The sequence below is a fragment of the Citrus clementina genome, unplaced genomic scaffold (assembly GCF_000493195.1).
Source record: "Citrus clementina cultivar Clemenules unplaced genomic scaffold, Citrus_clementina_v1.0 scaffold_3, whole genome shotgun sequence".
NCBI lineage: Eukaryota > Viridiplantae > Streptophyta > Magnoliopsida > Sapindales > Rutaceae > Citrus > Citrus x clementina.
In genome coordinates this window covers 16596861-16616381 of record NW_006262339.1, presented here as the reverse complement: position 1 = coordinate 16616381, position 19521 = coordinate 16596861, and the positions used below count along the sequence as shown (strand labels likewise).

At 34.7% G+C, this 19521-nt stretch overlaps 1 protein-coding gene across 1 annotated transcript; it reads right to left on the bottom strand.

Moving 5' to 3' along the window:
• Positions 1 to 4536: 4536 nt before the first annotated feature.
• On the bottom strand, positions 4537 to 7212 carry LOC18050217 (receptor-like protein Cf-9 homolog). Its single transcript, XM_006441312.2, has one exon. The coding sequence runs from the start codon at positions 7210 to 7212 to the stop codon at positions 4537 to 4539; it is 2676 nt and encodes an 891-aa protein (XP_006441375.2).
• Positions 7213 to 19521: the final 12309 nt, after the last annotated feature.

Genomic DNA, 19521 nt, shown 5'->3' with positions numbered 1-19521 from the left:
TAACTATAGTACCAGTAATAAATCAAGATCAAATATGTTACATGCAATAATTTAATAATGTAGCAAAAAAAAAACAAAGTATGGAAAAATTTAATTAATTTATGATAAATTTGTATGAAGTAATTTGTGTAAGAGAATCTTTGTGAGTATAATCCAAATATCAAATATATGGTACATTATATATGCCTTGTATACAATATAGATTATAACATTAATATTAGTCACTAGTACAACTAATATTGAAAATAACAAAATTTAATGTTTAATTATGACATTTGGTACTGTGAATAATTACAACTGTTTGAAAACTATCCAATAGTTAGATGGAAAATAAGAAAAAAAAAATTTATTTTACACTAATATAAATATTATTCTTGTTAATACAGAGATTACATATTTAAAGTAATTTTTTCAGCCGTAAGAAAATGCAAAATTTTCATGTCTAGGAGGGGTTCGTTGACATTTTCTTAATTTAAATTGATAGTATGGATATTTAGATAAAAATAGTGGTAGATAATTGATAATTACTCCTGATATTTGCCAGTTCCCACTTCCAGTTCTTTCGCTCGGTAGCCGGTTTTCTGCTTAAAATATAGAAGCCGTTGGATTGCTTATAAAAAGAAATCCAACGGACAATAAATTTTAAAATAAAAAATAAAAACAGCCGTATGGCATGCAGCGGCTGTATTAAAAGCGGACCCCAATTATCAAGTAATTAACGTCACGTAATGTAAGGTTTATGGATCTAAAAAGAGCTGAGTAACAGAGAATAATATACATACAGACAAAACTGATTGTAAACCTGACATTGTAATCCACCATAGGCTACTTTTTTCAACTTGTATTTATTATTTTGTCTTCAGTTGCGTGGATTACAGTTAAATTTACTACAGTAACGAGGAACCAACAAAACCTTCTCAAATTGCAAATGAGCTTCAAGAGTTGCATTAATGTCTGCTATAATCCAGGCTAGAAGAAATCTGTGTCTCCCTCCTGTGGAATTTTTATTCAATTATGAAACAAGAAATTCATCACGCACAAGTATGCAAGTTCTCATTCCAGACCATACTTTGAGTAAGATATTATAGAATATGAAAAATTCCAATTCCAACGATTCAATGATTGTATTCTGGTGCTCTGAGCCTCTGACTGTTGACATCCCACAACATCAAGCTATAAAAATCTGAAAAAAGAAAGAAAAATGATGATGGTTGCAAGTAAGTAATGAACTAGCTAACCTCACGAAATAAAAAAATTTATATAACTTCGATACTAAAGCATACATCTCTTTCACCCGAGCGGCCAAAAAAAAAGAAGCACGTCTTACATTCACCATTGTTTCTTTCTTTTACCTAGAAATAGGGGGTTGGGGTTGCTTTTTCCAATAAACGTTGGTTACATTTTTTTTATGTTATTTGTACCAGTAACCGGTTTATGGATGAGTGTTCTTGGAGTAGTTGGCCTAGCCCTGAACCTACGTGCTTATGACTTCGTTTCTCAGGAAATCCGTGCAGCAGAAGATCCTGAATTTGAGACTTTCTACACAAAAAAATTCTTTTAAACAAGGGTATTCGTGCTTGGATGGCGGCTGAAGATCAGCCTCATGAAAACCTTATATTCCCTGAGGAGGTTCTACCCTGTGGAAACGCTCTTTAATGGAACTCCAGCTGTAGCAGGTCATGATCAAGAAACCACCGGTTTCGCTTGGTGGGTCGAGAATGCCCGACTTATCAATTTATCCAGTAAACTGCTGGGCGCTCATGTAGCCCATGCTGGATTAATCGTATTCTGGGCCGGAGCAATGAACCTATTTGAAGTGGCTCATTTCGTACCAAAAAAGCCCATGTATGAACAAGGATTAATTTTACTTCCCCACCTAGCTACTCTAGGCTGGGGGGTAGGTCCTGGTGGGGAAGTTACAGACACCTTTTCATACTTTGTATCTGGAGTACTTCACTTAATTTCCTCTTCAGTATTGGGCTTTGGCGGTATTTATCATGCACTTCTGGGACCTGAGACTCTTGAAGAATCTTTTCAATTCTTCGGTTATGTATGGAAAAATGGAAATAAAATGACCAAAATTTTGGGTATTCACCTAATCTTGTTAGGTATAGGTGCTTTTCTTCTAGTATTTAAGGCTCTTTATTTTGGGGGTGTGTATGATACCTGGGCTCTGGGGGGGGGGGGGAGATGTAAGAAAAATTACCAACTTGACCCTTAGCGCAAGTGTTATTTTTGGTTATTTACTAAAATCTTTCTTTGGAGGAGAGGAGTATATTGTTAGTGTGGATGATTTGGAAGATATAATTGGAGGTCATGTATGGTTAGGTTCCATTTGTATATTTGGTGGAATCTGGCATATCTTAACCAAGCCTCCTTTTGCATGGGCTCGCCGTGTACTTGTATGGTCTGGGGAGGCTTACTTGTCTTATGGTGCTTTACCTATTTTTGGTTTCATTGTTAGTTGCTTTATTTGGTTCAATAATATCGCTTATCCGAGTGAGTTTTATGGTCCCACTGAGCCAGAAGCTTCTCAAGCTCAAGCATTTACTTTTCTGGTTAGAGACCAACGTCTTGGGGCTAATGTGGGATCTGCTCAAGGGCCTACTGGTTTAGGTAAATATCTAATGCGTTCTCCTATTGGAGAAGTCATTTTTGGGGGAGAAACTATGCATTTTTGAGATCTGCGTGCTCCATGGTTAGAACCTCTAAGGGGTCCCAACGGTTTAGACTTGAGTAGGTTGAAAAATGACATACAACCTTGGCAAGAACGACGTTCTGTGGAATATATGACTCATGCTCCTTTAGGTTCTTTAAATTCTGTGGGTGGAGTAGCTACCGAGATCAATACAGTTAATTATGCCTCTCCAAGAACTTGGTTAGCTACTTCTCATTTTGTTCTAGGCTTCTTCTTCTTCGTAGGTCACTTATGGCTCGCGAGAAGAGCTCGTGCAGCGGCAGCAGGGTTTGAAAAAGGAATTGATCGTGATTTTCAACCTGTTCTTTCGATGACTCCTCTTAACTGAGACAGGGGATCCAAGGCGTATGCTTAAAATAAAATAGAAATTGGTTTGATTGCACCCTGCATATTGAGGGAAGCGGGTTATACTTAAAAAAAAGTATTCATTTTTCCTTTCTTTTCAACTCAGTTATATCTAATCTATTTTTTTTTCTGGCTCGGCTAGGGATGATAGCCGAGCCATTCCCTTTTATGAGACGAAAAAGCTTGGCAAACCCAAAAAAGAAAAAAAGCGATTCACCGAGCACAAGGAGAGAGAGGGATTCGAACCCTCGATAGTTCTTTGTTTCGAACTATACCGGTTTTCAAGACTGGAGCTATCAACCACTCGGCCACCTCTCCGAAAGACAATTTCTATTTTACTTTTACTGAATAGAACATGGCTATATGAGTTAGTTGATACCATTACTATGTATAGAAAGATATTAGACGTGACTCTTATAGATTATAGGTCAATCTATCTGTATATACATAGAAAATAGATCGATGTATGATCCAACACTCCCATTTTTGAAGTAAAAAAAAGTACTCTTGACCCTTGTCCGAATCAAAGTGGTAAAGGGTTGGAAATACGTCATATAGAATCAATGGATTCATGGTAAAATCCCCCTAGGATGCATTCTATTCCAATTTTTTGGCTGATAGAGGGATCAAATGGTATAGTTCTTTTTTGTTGGTAGCTTGGAGGATTAGAAACATGACTATTGCTTTCCAATTGGCTGTTTTTGCATTAATTGCTACTTCATCAATCTTAATGATTAGTGTACCCGTTGTATTTGCTTCTCCGGATGGTTGGTCAAGTAACAAAAATGTCGTATTTTCTAGTACATCATTGTGGATTGGATTAGTCTTTCTGGTGGGTATCCTTAACTCTCTCATTTCTTAAATCTATTCGTTCCCAATCCAACAATGAAATGCCCCTCCCATGAATTTTTCGGGTTGTGAGACACATTAAAATTCACTATAAGTCTCCAAAATGCAAATAAAAAAAAACACAAAAATTCGTGGGAGGGGTCAAACTTCTAGAACTAGAATGAAAAATAAACAATAAAATTATATTATTTAAAATTCTATTATTAGATAGAACGAAAAATTATATTATTATAAAAAAATAAGATTAAAAAATAATAATAATAGAAATTAGATAATTAGAATCTAATTAATAGAATTCTGATAAAGATAATATAATTATCTAATAATTAATAGAAAAATATCTATTTATTAGAAATAAATAGTAATATAATAATTAATAGAAATAAAATATTGAAAACTATTCAATAATGAATAAATATTAAACAAACAACTTTAATCAAAATAATTCACTGTTAAAGTTCGAATCTCATCAGAATTGCAGTTCTTAATTAATTAAGCATAAACCAAAATTACATTGCATATTCCATAAATTCTTGTCATTCCCAAAGAGAATTTAAACGAGCAGTTCTTTTGCTATGAAATACATTTAATGAGAAAACTAGAAGAATGATTACCTAGTTAAGAGCATCACTTGCACTTTCACATTAATTTCTTCTTCCTCTAGCGCCTTGGATCAGCATTCTGATCACGGTGTTCCGGGACTGCTTCCGTTCAACCATCCTTGCAATCCATTTCGGCCAACCTGTTGCGAATACAGAATATCCCATTGATAAGCCAATCACAAATCCAGAGCCATATCCCATCACAGCCATTTTCCAATCAAACAAGCTCCAAGTATCATCTTCTTCTCGGTCTTGGATAGGCTCTGTTACCTCATCGTTGCTACATTTTTCTGACAGCGGGAATCCACACAATCCCATGTTTCCGTTGTATGAATCACTTGAGAAGGTATGGAATTGTTTGCCTTGAGGAATGGGTCCTACAAGTTGGTTCTGAGAAAGATTTAGAACTTGAAGAAAATTCAAACTTGTCAACTGCCAAGGAATCTCCCCAGCTACCTTGTTTGAAGAGAGGTCCAATGACTCGAGCTGTGTCAAATTTTCCAACGAATATGGAATTAAACCTGTAAGCTTATTGTGAGAAAAATTGAGTCCTTTGAGTGAATTAAGCTTTCCAACCACTTCTGGGATCCTCCCTTGAAATTTGTTGCCAGACAAATCAATGGTTGTGAAAATGTTTAGAACTTTCTCCATCTCCATGTTTACTCCTTTCACAGTCAAAATAGCCGAATAATATTCATTACCATAGTTTATATACATATTTCCACCTTCAGCACTATTGTTGTTCCCATGCATCATAGCTTGAAAATTTTGAAAATATCTCGTTGGCAAGACGCCTGTAAATTCATTGTTGGAGAGATCAAGTATTCGCAACTTAGGGAAGGGAAATCTTGTTACCGAATAGGTGATTGGACCATGGAATCTATTAGATCTCAAGATAAGCACTTGCAATTCAGAAAGAGCTCCTAACCAAGCAGGAAATGTACCATTAATTCTGTTATTGCCAACATCTAGAACTTCCAAGAAACTACAATTGACCAAAGACAGTGGTACTGATCCCTCTAACTGGTTATCATTAAGGTTAAGAATAGTCAATCTACTGCCCTTTGAAAATGTTTGAGGGATGCTGCCGTGGAAGTTGTTCATCCGCATATCCAAGAACCATAGTGAAGAGTTTGCTAGACATGGCGGAATCATTCCATTCAAGCTATTATTAGACAAGTTGACATAAAAAATACTGCTCATATTGCAAAAAGATAGAGGAATCTCCCCTGACAATTTGTTGTTTGAAACAGAAATGAAATTCAAGGATGGTGGTAGAAACGGAATTGATCCTTTAAGGGAGTTAGAACGGAGGTCAAGATATCGAAGATTCTTCCATGGAAGTAGCTCTATGCCTGTAAGGAAGTTGTGAGAGAGATTCAGATGATTCAAAGTATCTTTTCCTACGTTCCATATCCAATTAGGAATACCACCACGGATTTGATTGTCAGAAAGATCTAGAATCTGTAACCGATGTTGAGTTCTTAAGAAGTCTGGGAACTCACTGATGTTACAAGAAGATAAACTCAACATGGAAAGATACGGAAAAGAAGAGTTAACTGGTAATACAGTGCTCAATGATAGACTGTTATGAGAAAGATCAAGCCCGAGAAGATTTTTGAGTTCAGCAAACATGTAAAGTTCTACGTTGCCACTTAAATTGTTTGAAGAAAGGGAGAGATCAATAAGATTCACAAGCTCAGATACAGAATTTGAAATTGAGCCTGTTAGCTGGTTATTTCTGAGGTCTATTGACTCTAGTAATGGTGAAGTGAATAGCCCAGATGGGATAGTCCCATTGAGAGAGTTATAAGATAAGTATATAGTAACTAAACTATGAAGCCGACTAACAGAAGAAGGAATTGGACCATTTAACTGATTATTTGAGAAGTCTAAAAAGGAAAGTTGTGTTAGATTGGCAAAAATACATGGAATTTGCCCAGTGAACTTATTGTTTGAAAGATCTAAATGGCGGAGTTGCTGTAGATTTGAAAGGGTTGATGGAATGTGACCGCTAAAGTTGTTGTAGGAGAGATCCAAATAAGTAAGTTGAGAAAGATTACCAAGTGATGCAGGGATTGACCCCATGAAATTGCACCCATAAAGATCCATAAACCTTAGGGGGCTGCTCCAATTAACCTTCGGAAAAACACTTGTCAGATTCTTGTTGTAACTCAAAATGAGGTTCTGTAGGTTTGGTAGGCGGAAGATGTTTTCTGGGATGCTCCCTTGTAATCCACAATTTCCGAGATCTAGAGAAGTTAAAGAAGATAGATTTGTCAAGAAACTGGGCACTTCATAAGACATATCTACTGAATTCAGAACAAGTTCTTGAAGCTCATTTAGATTTTGAACGAGTGCTTTCAAAACAGGGGTATCAAGTCCCAACTGAGAGTTGCTAGAAAGGTCAAGTGAAACTAGCTTAGACAAATGGGAGATTTCAGCTGGAATTTGACCTGAAAAACTGGAGACAGAGAGGTTCAGATGTGCCAAATTGGGGAATCTGGTAAAACCAGGAGAAATATAAGAGTAATTGAAATCGTTGAAAGCAAGGTTGAGGATTTGCAGGTGAGGAAGGGAGAAAAGGCTACTGTCGGAGGGGATGCTGCCATGAAGCCTACTACAACTAAGGTCAAGGCCAGTCACATGACCAGTCATCATGTCACATGTTACCCCATCCCATGAGCAACAATCCTTCTCCTCTTTCCAAGATATCATCTTTGAATAAGAATCAGATTGTAGCCTACCACAGCCAGAAGGTTGACGAGTTTCAAAGGAAAATAGTTGTTTAAACTGAAGCAGCATTGAAGTCTGGTAATGGGAGCAAAGTTTTGCAGAAATTGGTAAATACAAGATCAATAAAAGGAGACAGAAAATTTGGAAAGACCATGTTCGCTTACCCATTTTTTCTAATGAAAACACAAAAACAGAGGTGATTATAAACTGAAATTTATCAGTGCTGTACACTATTATATGATTCTATCATCCACATTGACAAGTAAGAAATGAAGAACAGGTCTTATGTTACGTGTGCAAGAGGAAAATGCTTTTGTTGATTTATCATTTTTCTGCAATGAATCTTCTTTTCTCCAATGAATCTTCTTCCCAACGGCAACGAGAGTAATGTAAGGTTCAGATATTTTAACAGAGCCTTGCCTTTTGACTAATTGGCGCAAAACAAGATTTAACACCGTAGATAAAATTAGTGTGACAAAGAAATGATACCAATTAATCAGCTTGGTGGAAAAAAAAACATGATGGCCATTCACATTTGAAAGCTTCCTCTGTTTTACAGTATGCATGAAAGTCATACAACTACAGCAATTCTATCTTTTTATTTAATTTAACATCCTAGAAGATGTTGAGTTTTCAACTCTACTGTTTTGAATTTTGAAAATTTGGAAAGATAAACTAGAATGTGTAAAAGTGCAAGTGACAAAACACAAAATCACAATATAAAAGCTATTTTTCAATAAGAAACGTAAGAAATTTTAATTACTTTGAAGCTGTCTTCATAACTTTTATATATATATATATTATTATTACAAGCAATGCTACATTTGAATAACTTAAGCCACACAAAGTTCACTACGAATTTGCAGTGCTACATGGTCGAAGTCTTCCCGAAAAACCTGTTGTAACTAAAGCCTCTGTACAAAAATAGAGTAGAGCTGAAAATACAAAAGATAAAGGAAAGAGGAAGTGCTGAATTGATTCAATTATTCATTAATCAATGGCCTTTATATAGGCAATTACACCAACTGATAAAGCATGAAACCGAGCACTACATAACGTGCAAAACAAATTTTCCTAAAAAATAGAACCACATGCTTTTGAATAGGACACTTATGCTATAAATAACCAATTAAATAACAAACTCCTATTGACTAGGACTCAACATAAACTAATTAATTTTATTTAAGACTTGGTCATGTGACCTGCCACACGTGCTACACACAATCAAACTTCAACACCCTCCCTTAAACTGATATCTGCAGAAATCAGTTTACATACATCAAATTGTAATGCTCTCTTTTAAACAACTTCAGCTTCCTTTGAAGAGCAAATGCCAAGCATACTTCGAAGTTTCATAAAAACTGCAGGTTTTAGCAGTTTAGTCAATAAATCTGCCAATTGATCTTCACTCCTGCAAAATACCAAATCAATAACACCATCCTTACATAAATCATGCAAGAAGTGAAACCTCACATCAATATGTTTGCTTTTTCCATGGAGGACTGGATTTTTTGAGAGTTTTATTGTAGAAACATTATCACAATAGATCACAGTTGGTCCTTGCTGCTGGTTGTGGAAAGTTTCAAGTAACCTTCTCAGCCAAATAGCTTCACATGAACTTGATGCTGCAGCAACCAACTCAGCTTCGGTTGTTGACAAAGTCACTATTTGTTGCTTTTTAGATGACCATGCAACAGCTCCAGAATTCAACATAAATACTGCTCCAGATGTGCTCTTTCTATCATCAATATCTCCAGCATAATCATTGTTTGAGAACCCAATCAAGTTTGAATTTTCACCATTTTTGTACAAGATTCCAAAATTTGTAGTGCCTTTAACATAGCAAAAAATTCTCTTTGCAGCTAAGAGATGAGCTTCAATTGGATTCTCCATGTATCTGCTAATTAAACTGACAACATGCATAATATCTAGTATTGTTGATGTCAAATACATAAGACTCCCAACAATTTGTTTGTAAAGAGTAGCATCCACCCTTTTTCCAGCTTTATTCTTTGAGAGTTTCAGACCATACTCTATTGGAGTTGAAACCGAATTGCAATCCTTCATCATGAATCTATCTAAAATTTCTAGAGCATATTTTTTTTGAGAAATAAAGACACCAGCAGAGGATTGCAGTACTTCAATGCCAAGAAAATAATGCATCAACCCTAAATCAGTCATATCAAATTCAATCATCATAGATTTCTTAAAATCATTAAGCATAGCTCTATCATTACTAACATAAATGAGATCATCAACATATAAACACACAATTAATATTTTCGTATTACCTCTATATTTAATAAATAATGTGTGTTCATAAGGGCATTTAAGAAAACATTCCTTAGTAAAGAAAGCTTCTATACGACTGTACCACGCTCTCGATGCTTGCTTCAATCCGTATAATGCTTTCTTTAATTTGTATACCTGATTCTCATGACCTTGCCTCACATATCCAAGAGGCTGATCAACATACACCTCTTCTTCCAACTCGCCATGCAAAAATGCTGACTTTACATCCAACTGATAGATAGGCCAGGAATTATGTGCAGCCATGGATAACACTAAGCAAATAGTGTCAAGTCTTGTAACTGGAGCAAACACCTCTTTATAATCAACACCATGTTCTTGTTTGTACCTTTTGCAACGAGACGGGCTTTGTACTTGTCAATTCCACCATCTTTGATCAATTTTGTTTTGTAAACCCATTTAACCCCAATGGATTTTTGCCCTTTTGGAAGGTCAACTAGGTCCCAAATTTCATTTTTCTCTATAGAACATATCTCTTCATCCATGGCTTTTTGCCACTTTAAATCCTCGACAATTTCTTGGAATATAACAGAATCACAATCTGAGAACAAAGCATAATGAGCAATTGTATCATCACTATCAGATTGAACACAAGTTACCTCATAATCTTTCATCCATATTGGCCTCTTCCGACCTCGGCGAAGACGTGGTTCAGCTGCTACTTCAGTAGCTTCTACAACTGATGAGGACGTTTCGGCAGCTATTGAAGCTATATTTGATGGTGTAGGAACCGCTGAAATCCTTGACAGTTTCTTGGAATATAACAAGATCACAATCTGAGAACAAAGCTTAATGAGCAATTGTATCATCAATATCAGATTGAACACAAGTTACCTCATAATCTTGCATCCATATTGGCCTCTTCCGTCCTCGGCGAAGACGTGGTTCAGCTGCTACTTCTACAACTGATGAGGACGTTTCGGCAGCTGTTGAAGCTACATTTAATGGTGTAGGAACCGCTGAAATTTGTTGTTGTAATGATTGTTGATTTTCTTCTTCACTGTCATTGCCAAACATGACTTGTGTAGGTTGCTACCCATTCCAGCTCCAAGTGCTTTCCTCGTCAAAAATGACATCTTTGCTGATTATTATCTTCTTCGTGATTGGATTGATAAATTTATATGCCTTGGATTCTTCACTTATGCCAAGAAAGACACACTTTTCACCTTTATCATCAAGCTTTTTCCTTTTCTCATCTGGAACATGTGCATAAGCGATGCAACCGAAATTCTAAAGTGATCAACAGCTGGTTTTCGGCCACTCCAAGCCTCCTCTGGTGTTATGTTTTGAACAAAAAAAGTAGGACTTCTATTCAAGACATGGATGCTCCAATTTACTGCTTTTGGCTAAAAGCTCTTTGGAATTCTCCCTCTTCTCAGCAAGCTTCTCACCATGTTGAGAATAGTTCTATTTTTTCTTTCCAATACACCATTTTGCTATGGTGTATAAGCAGTTGTGAGTTCCCTTCGAATACCGTGATTAATACAAAAATTTTCAAATGCTTTTGAGCAGTATTCGCCACCACGATCAGTTCGAAGAGTTTTAATTGTTTTCCTTGTTTCATTCTCAACACGAGCCTTGAAACTTTTAAATATACCAAAAGCTTATGATTTTTCTTGCAAAAAATACACCCATGTTTTCCGAGTATAATCGTTAATGAAAGTAATTAAATATTTTTTACCTCCATTAGATGATAGTTTTATTGGCCCACAAATGTCGGAATGAATCAACTCCAAGACATTTTTTGCTCTCCATGACTTTCCTTAAGGGAATTGAGAACGATATTGTTTGTTAACAACAAATTCTTCACAAACTTGAGAGGGAATGGCGATTTCAGGAAGACTTATAACCATATTTTTCTGTTGGAGAGTTTTTAGTCCACCAAAATTCAAGTGGCCATAGTGAAAGTGCCAAAGCCATGAAGGATCTTTCAGTTCAACCATTAAGCAAGATTGTGCACTATTAATCTTCAATGGAAACAACTTGTTTGAATTCATTTGAACAACTGCAACAGCGCCTCTAGAAGGGTCATATATTTCACAAGTACCGTTTTGAATGGGCAAACAACATAATCCTTTTCTTGCAATTGACCAACACTTAACAAATTACTTTTCAAGCAGGAACATAGAAAACATTGGAAATTGTTTCAACAAAACCATTATTAGTTATAATGTTAATATCACCCTTTCCCATTATTTCAACAGTAAAACAATCACCAAAACTCATTGTCGAACGAAAGTCTTTATTTAAGGAAGAAAAGAGTGACTTACTTGCACACATATGGTTGCTGCAGCCTGTATCCACATACCACACATCTGACTCAAGTTCTTGATTGACTTGAACATCCATCAACAAGGTTTCTACTTCTTTATTTTCTGTAAAATTTGATTTCTCTCAATTTTCTTTGTCGTTAGGCAATTTTGTATAACATTCAGAACGATAGTGACCAAATTTATGACATCTAAAGTACTCTACCTTGGATTTGTCAAATTGATGATTTCAGCCTTTACTTTTGTTTTGGAAATCTGATTGGTCCTCATCATCTCTAAAATTGCCTTGTCCGCCTCTACCTCTACCTCTACCTCCATCTCTATTTCCTCGTCCTTCTCTTCCTCTTCCTCTACCTCAATCTGCTGATCTATTCGGTGCTGTAATATTGTTGTTAGTTGAAGCCTTTAGAGCTTGCTCCTCCTTGTCTTCCCTGGAGAATTTCTGGTCATAAACTAGCAAGGATCCCTGCAACTCATCAATTGAAAGTTCATCAATGTCTTTTGATTCTTTAATGGAACAAACAACATAATTAAATTTCGGAGTCATTGAGCAAAGAATTTTTTCTATTATTGTAACATCTGTCATCGTTTCGCCGTGAGTTCGCATTTTGTTTACAATTACCATTGTCCGTGAGAATACTCTGTGACTGACTCTCCTGATTTCATACAAAGCAATTCGAACTCAGTACGAAGTGCTTGAAGCTGTTGCCTCTTAAGTCTTATTGACCCTTGATACTTTTTCTTCATGGAATCCTATATCATTTTGGAGTGTCTTTGCAAAGAATGTTATCTAAGATTGAACGATCAATTTCTTGGAATATGTAATTCTTTGCCTTTGAATCTTTTAGCCTCTGCCCCTCAATCTCCGTATTCTGTGCATCCGTCACTACCGTGCCAGCTGCTGGTTCTGTTATGCCTTCAGAAACTACTTGCCAATACTCTTTAGACCTGAAGAAATTCTCCATCAACATGCTCCAATGATCATAGTGACCATTAAAGCATGGAATTGCAGGTTCCACGAAATTGTCAGAGGCCATCGTCCTCAATTGTTGTTTTCTTAACCTCGCTCTGATGCCACTGTGTTAAATAAAGCCTCTGTACAAAAATAGAGTCGAGCTGAAAATACAAACATTCAATTATTCATTAATCAATGGCCTTTATATAGGCAATTACACCAACTGATAAAGCATGAAACCCAGCACTACATAACGTGCAAAATAAATTTTCCTAAAAAATAGAAACCACATGCTTTTGAATAGGACACTTATGCTACCAATAACCAATTAAATAACAAACTCTTATTGACTAGGACTCAAGATAAACTAATTAATTTTATTTAAGACTTGGTCATGTGACCTGCCACACGTGCTACACACAATCAAACTTCAACAAAACCCAACTTTCATCATCACTAAGAAACTAAGCAAAATTGTGATTTACTATAGCATGGCTTCAATTTCTGCCGACTACTCAAAACAAGTTGTACAAAAGATGATGGATTGTTCTATAGCACCTATGTTGGAGAATCATACTCCTCGATGAACCCTACATGAAAACACTTTAAAATCATGAAAACATAAAATCAATGGAATTTATTGGAAACATATTATGGATAAAATGACACCTACTAACCATGACTTAGAAGTACAACCATATCACTTTTGTTGGTGGAGAAATCTGGTCGAGGTTGATGCAATCAGGCTTCCACGCCAACAGTTCAATTCGTTTTGATGGGAGACGGCACTTGCTCGCACTTCCTTTACTTCAGCAAAAACTAGCGACCACAAGCACCTCTTATGAAACTCACTTACATCCACAAAAACCGTTAGGGAGACATCATATGTTTTTCTAGCGTGAATCCTCTAACACTCAAGTCAGTAATTAGGGCTTTCTTGAAAAACTTATTGATGGTTGTCGAAGGCAACAAAAATAAATACATACTCTAAATAAATTGTGTATAGTGATTGAGCAGGGTTGTGTCCACAGAGATTGGTAATTATTTAAATCCTTTTGAAACGTAAAATGTAAAATAGGGGAATTGTTGACAATAATAAAAATCCAATTAAAATAACAAGAATGCAAATTAAAGTTGTAATTCAAATTAGAGAAAGCTCTGGTTGAAGGAATTAACTCAGCTTGATTCGATTACTGATCATTGATTCAAATATAAATTATTATTACTTATGAATAGACCGGTTATAGCTACTGAGACCCTCTAATAGCCAATCTCTCCTTAACTAGTCGATAACCAAGGTACGACCGTTGGTTATTTCCCTAATCAATAGACAACCCTAGATACGATCATAGGATTTAATCAATTGACAGCCTGAAAAACCAGAGAGACTCAAATCCTAATCAACAAACACATATGATGGTTCATTTAAATTAGATTGTTTATTCTCACAACACAACTCTCTGCTATGTTATTTGTCACAAACATTAAAATCTTCATACGATGAATCCTTTAATTGACAATAGATTAAGTTGATAATTAAATAGTGGCCAATTACCTAATTAACAAACATAATCATGAAAATAATTCAGAGAATAAATAAATACCCAAAAAGCAATAAAACAATTAAAGCATAAGAAAGATCTCACAGTAGTGATGAATCAAAGCTTCATTAACCTTCAACCAGAAAAATAGGTTTAGTTCTTCATAGAGAGAAGAGAAAAGTTTAGATCTAGGGTTTCTTTCTTTTTCCAATCCCCCTTTTTTCACAATAGATTCTTCCCTTAAATACTCTCTCTCTCTTCTCCTCTAGAGTTCTATTTAAAATAAAATACTAATATCTGAAATATTAAATTCAGAATTACAAAAATAACCAAAAATACAAAACACGTTAAACTAAAAACTGCAGGTCCGTAGTTGATAGCACGTACCCACGCCTTATCAACAAAGTTCTTCTGACACTCATAATTTCTCCAAGAGAACAATCATTCTTAAACATCATCTTGCAGCTCAATTTTAGCACCAATCAATAAAATTGCACCTACAAAAGTAAAACACAAGTAAATCACTATTATTAAGTGCAAAACATCGATATTAAGGGAAGTAAACAATGCAAAACTAGTGCATAAATTGTACTCTAACAAATTTCCCCACACCAAGATGATGCTTGTCCTCAAGCATATAACTCAAGATTAATCCCAAATCTCCACTCAATTCTCATCTCAACTCATCCAAAAACAATTTTAAGCAAGCATACCTCAAGAAATTAAGTCGATCAACATTCGAGAGACAAGGATTTTTAAAGCATAGAATCTCATAAGATAGAATAAGAACATTCAACCACCAAGAAGATCCATTCAAAATTCAAGTGCAACAAGATTTAATAGCCCTCTCAATGACTTCACTCCATGCACTCAAAGTGTTTAGGGTATCATTTATGCACTCAAATCAAATCAAAGAATGCTATTACCATAAGCTTGCTCATATATCACATCTCAATCCACAAAACATGAATAAAATGCAAAAATCTAAGGGTCTAAAAATGGTTGTAATGGAGTTAAATAGGTTAAATGAAAAAGAAAGGTCTACGAAAGAAAAAGAGATCAAAATGAGAATAATGAACTCATTGAATGAACTTATGATATCAAAATGCTTATTTCTACTCAAGTCACCAAGAATGTAAACATTTTTTTTCGATTTTTCTTTTTCTTTTTTTTCTTTTTCCTTTTCTTTTTCTTTTTTTTCCTCTTTTTTTTTGTTTTTTTTTTCGAATCAAACAAAAGAAACGAACCTTGCACAATTTAATTCAAGCATAATGCTTGTTGATCTAATTGAGAAACTTTAATACAAGGTAGAAAAAGCAACAAAATATATCCACACAATAAGTCCAAAAATCTCCTTAAATTGAAACTCAAAAAGAAGAAAAATGGTTAAGTAGATGGGTAATGGTTAAGGCTCAAACAAAGATAGCAAATAAAGGTCTTCGGGTAGAGAAAAAAAATGCGAGAATAGAAAAATGGATAAGGGTTTGCCCTTATCATTTTAATGCATAAAATCTCGTAATGAGGCTTCAACATGCATAACAAAGCAAGTTCTAGAATAAATAAACTAAGATTGATATTCACATAACAAAAATAATTAGAGCAAAGTGGTTGCTTATAGGCTCAAATCCTCACAAAGTTGGTAAATTTGCCATCAAATCATGTACACTCTTCAAATGAATCAACTATCAATAGTGGTGTAGAATGAGAAGAAGGTATGAGTGATATATAAAAGGAAAGGTAAAAAGGATAATAAGCGATAAAGATGTATGTAGTAAAACAAATGAAAGATAAAATGTGAGTGATGAAAGAGTATGATAGAATAAAAATAGATGTAAATAATTTGAGATAGATTGGAAAAGAGTAGTGAGAAAGAAAAGAAAAGAAAAAAATAATAATATATGAAACATACTAACTCCAAAATCATTTAAGGATGAGTAGAGTGAAAATAGATGAGTAGAGTGAAAATAATACTTCCAGACATCAATAATGCAAAAATCCCTCCCCCACACCAAGAACTTACATTGTCCCCAATGTAAGATAATCAAAGCTCACATAAAAATTAAAGCGTACGGATAAAAGATTAAAGGCAAAAAAACTTCCCTGAATTGTGAGCTTTGATCCACATAACGTCTATGGGCTTGGCGGAAATGGTGGGATAAATCCCACACTCTCGAAGTATGCGGCCAAATTCTGCTCCATCTTGTTCAGGTTGTGCTCCATTTTCTCTAACTGAATGCTCAAAGGTGGTGCGGATGTAGAAGGAATAGTTGGTGGGGCAGCAGTGTCGTTGTCAAACTCGTCATCAGAGGTAGCACCACTCCTAGTATAAAGCTTCTTTGGAGGTTGAGTGGGTCCTTGTTCAGTAAACTGAAATCTCCCCTCATTGAATTTGACCACACCTGTTTTTTCAAACACAGACATATCCAAAAATTCCTTTTTGCAAGCAGGATGCAAATCATTATTGTTAGGATCAAGCACACATAGGTTTATAGCTAACAAAGTAATGTATGGACCAAGAAATAAAGTCCTATACCATTTAAGCACACTTTGAAATTGATCCGCTAGCCAAAAACCTAAATTAGGCCTCACACCATTTAACATGCACCAGATAAAATAAAATTCAGTTTTAGAGAAAACTCCTGAGTGATATTTCTTTCCTAAAAAATTATATGCTAAGAATCGATGCACACATTTCAAAATAGGATCACGTAAGAAAGAACTCTTAGATTTACTCTTTTTATCAAAAACAACTTTATAACCCTTATCACATAATTAACTAATACTAATCAAGTTGTGTTTCTAATTTTCAATCAAACATACATTTTCAATTAGAGTTTACGAAACTTTACCAACATTACCAATTCCAAGAATCTTTCCCTTTGAATTGTCTCCAAAGGAAACATCTCCATCATTTTCAATTTTAGTGAAACTTGAGAACCGTGTATAATTTCTCATCATATGTCTTGAGCAACCACTATCCAAGTACCATTTATTTTTCTTCTTCTTCAAACCCTGCAAAGGAGATCTCAAGTCTTAGATACCCAAATCTTTTTGGGTATTTGAGTGCTAGCAATGGTTCCTTTTGGATTCCAAACACATTTTACTCTATAATATTAATTTCTTTCAAATTGACATCTATACTTCATGTGATCATCTTGATTGTAATAGTGGCATACAACTAGATTGTTAATAGAGTTACTCTTCACAAAGTAATTCTAATACTTTTGTTTCAAATTTTGCTTATAACCAATACCTCCATTGTCAAACACATATTTTTGTGAACTAAGCAAGTTGCCCAACATCTTTTGCCCATTTGTAAATTTTAAGATAATATTACTAAGTTCAATATTCTTTTTCTTGAGCATCTCATTTTTTTTTTCAAATCATCTACATGTGATTTTATATGTTCATGTGAAGTGTTAGGCTTCTCATTTGATAGTGCAAATCTATCATGCAATGACTTATTTTTTTAATTCTAGGCATGTATTGTCATACTATTAATATGTCAAGGGGAGAAAAATAATATACATTGTCATCATCTTGATGATTATATATTGATACTTGATTGAAATTGAAATTGATGACATGGTTATGTATTCTTGATTAAGACAACATTTGATGCTGATATATGTTCACATATTATCATTTGATATTGAAACTGCAATTTAGGTTGGTATATGATCATCGCAGACTGAAATGATTATATATATTGAGACTTGATAATCTATAACTAAGAAACTATTTAATGAGGCCATCAATAGAAAACATTAGAAAATTGGTTACTTGAAGAAATGAACAATGCGGGATTGACACCAACAGAAGCACAAGAATTCTAGGAACTTGAAAAAGCGAATACAGTTGAAAAGTCACCATTGACACTAAAAATTGATAGATTGAAAGTAATTTGTAATTATGCCAACATGCAACAACTATTTCAAAAAGTTGATTTCTATAAACATGAAATAGAGGACAACGTACTTGGGATAATTAAATTGCATGCTTTCATTCTTTGTAATAGGATATACTCTTGTTGTATGCCAACCTCATGATATTTTCCACACTTTAGAGCTTTCTTCTATACATTTGGCTTTTGACATAACATTTCCAGTCTTCACAATTGCTAGGTTACATAGCTTTGGTCCTACCTGTACCATTTTATTTAGGAGCCAGTATCATTTAGATAGTTGTTCAAAAGTTAATGCTAACCGACTAGTCCCATCCAATACCTCTTTATAGACTTCAACATTCTTTGCTGCATTGTAGCACATTTTATTGTAAACTGCAAACAAAAAGAACTATATTTATAGGAATCTTTTGAAAATTTTCCACTTTCAAGACATAGAACATTTGTCTACATGGAAGCCCAATGGAATCCATCATTTGATAAAAGCATTTTATATTATGTTTTTCAATTCATGGACCATATTCCACCATATTCTTAGTGTTTCAAATTTAGTAATTGTGTATAAATGAGCATTATCATTTTTTTAATTTTCTAACTCGATTACCGTGCCTTCTTGTAGTATTTCTTCAATAACTTTTGCAAAAACCCTCAATACGAACACTTTTGTAGCATGCTTCTTCAAGCTAAGTAAGCGCATTCTCAAGACAAGAGCACTGCACTCGGTTTTGAACTCATCGATTGTTCCAATTGACATAAATAATTATATAATATTAATTTTGATGATAACAAACTCTATATGTTTTTTATTAAAAATGTTGGAGCTATCAATATTAAACAAACTCTTAAAGCCATATAATATTTCTAGACATGTTTATGAATTTGGATAATCATTCACTTTAATCGGAAAATCATTCTCTGTTAAAATGTTGATTCTAGAAAATAATAGTGGACCGTTTATTGAAAATGATTAACCACTAATTTCCATAAAAGCATTAGATTATAACCGTGAACCGTTTAGCAAGAACGGACAACCACAATTTGTTTTGCAAGTTTCTAGAGGTAAACGACTAACCGATAATTCTAAATGGCTAACTGATAATTTTCAGAAAGGAATTACATTGCAACCGTGAACCGTTTAGCAAGAACTGTCAAACTACATTTGTTTTGTAGGTTTTTAGAAATTAATGGTTAGCCAATAATCCCAAACGGTTAACCGACTATTTAAAATCTCAGCTCAATGGTCATTTGGACTAGCCAAAATGGTTAACCGACAACAATTAATGGCGATGTGATTTTGTTCAGAAAGTCAAC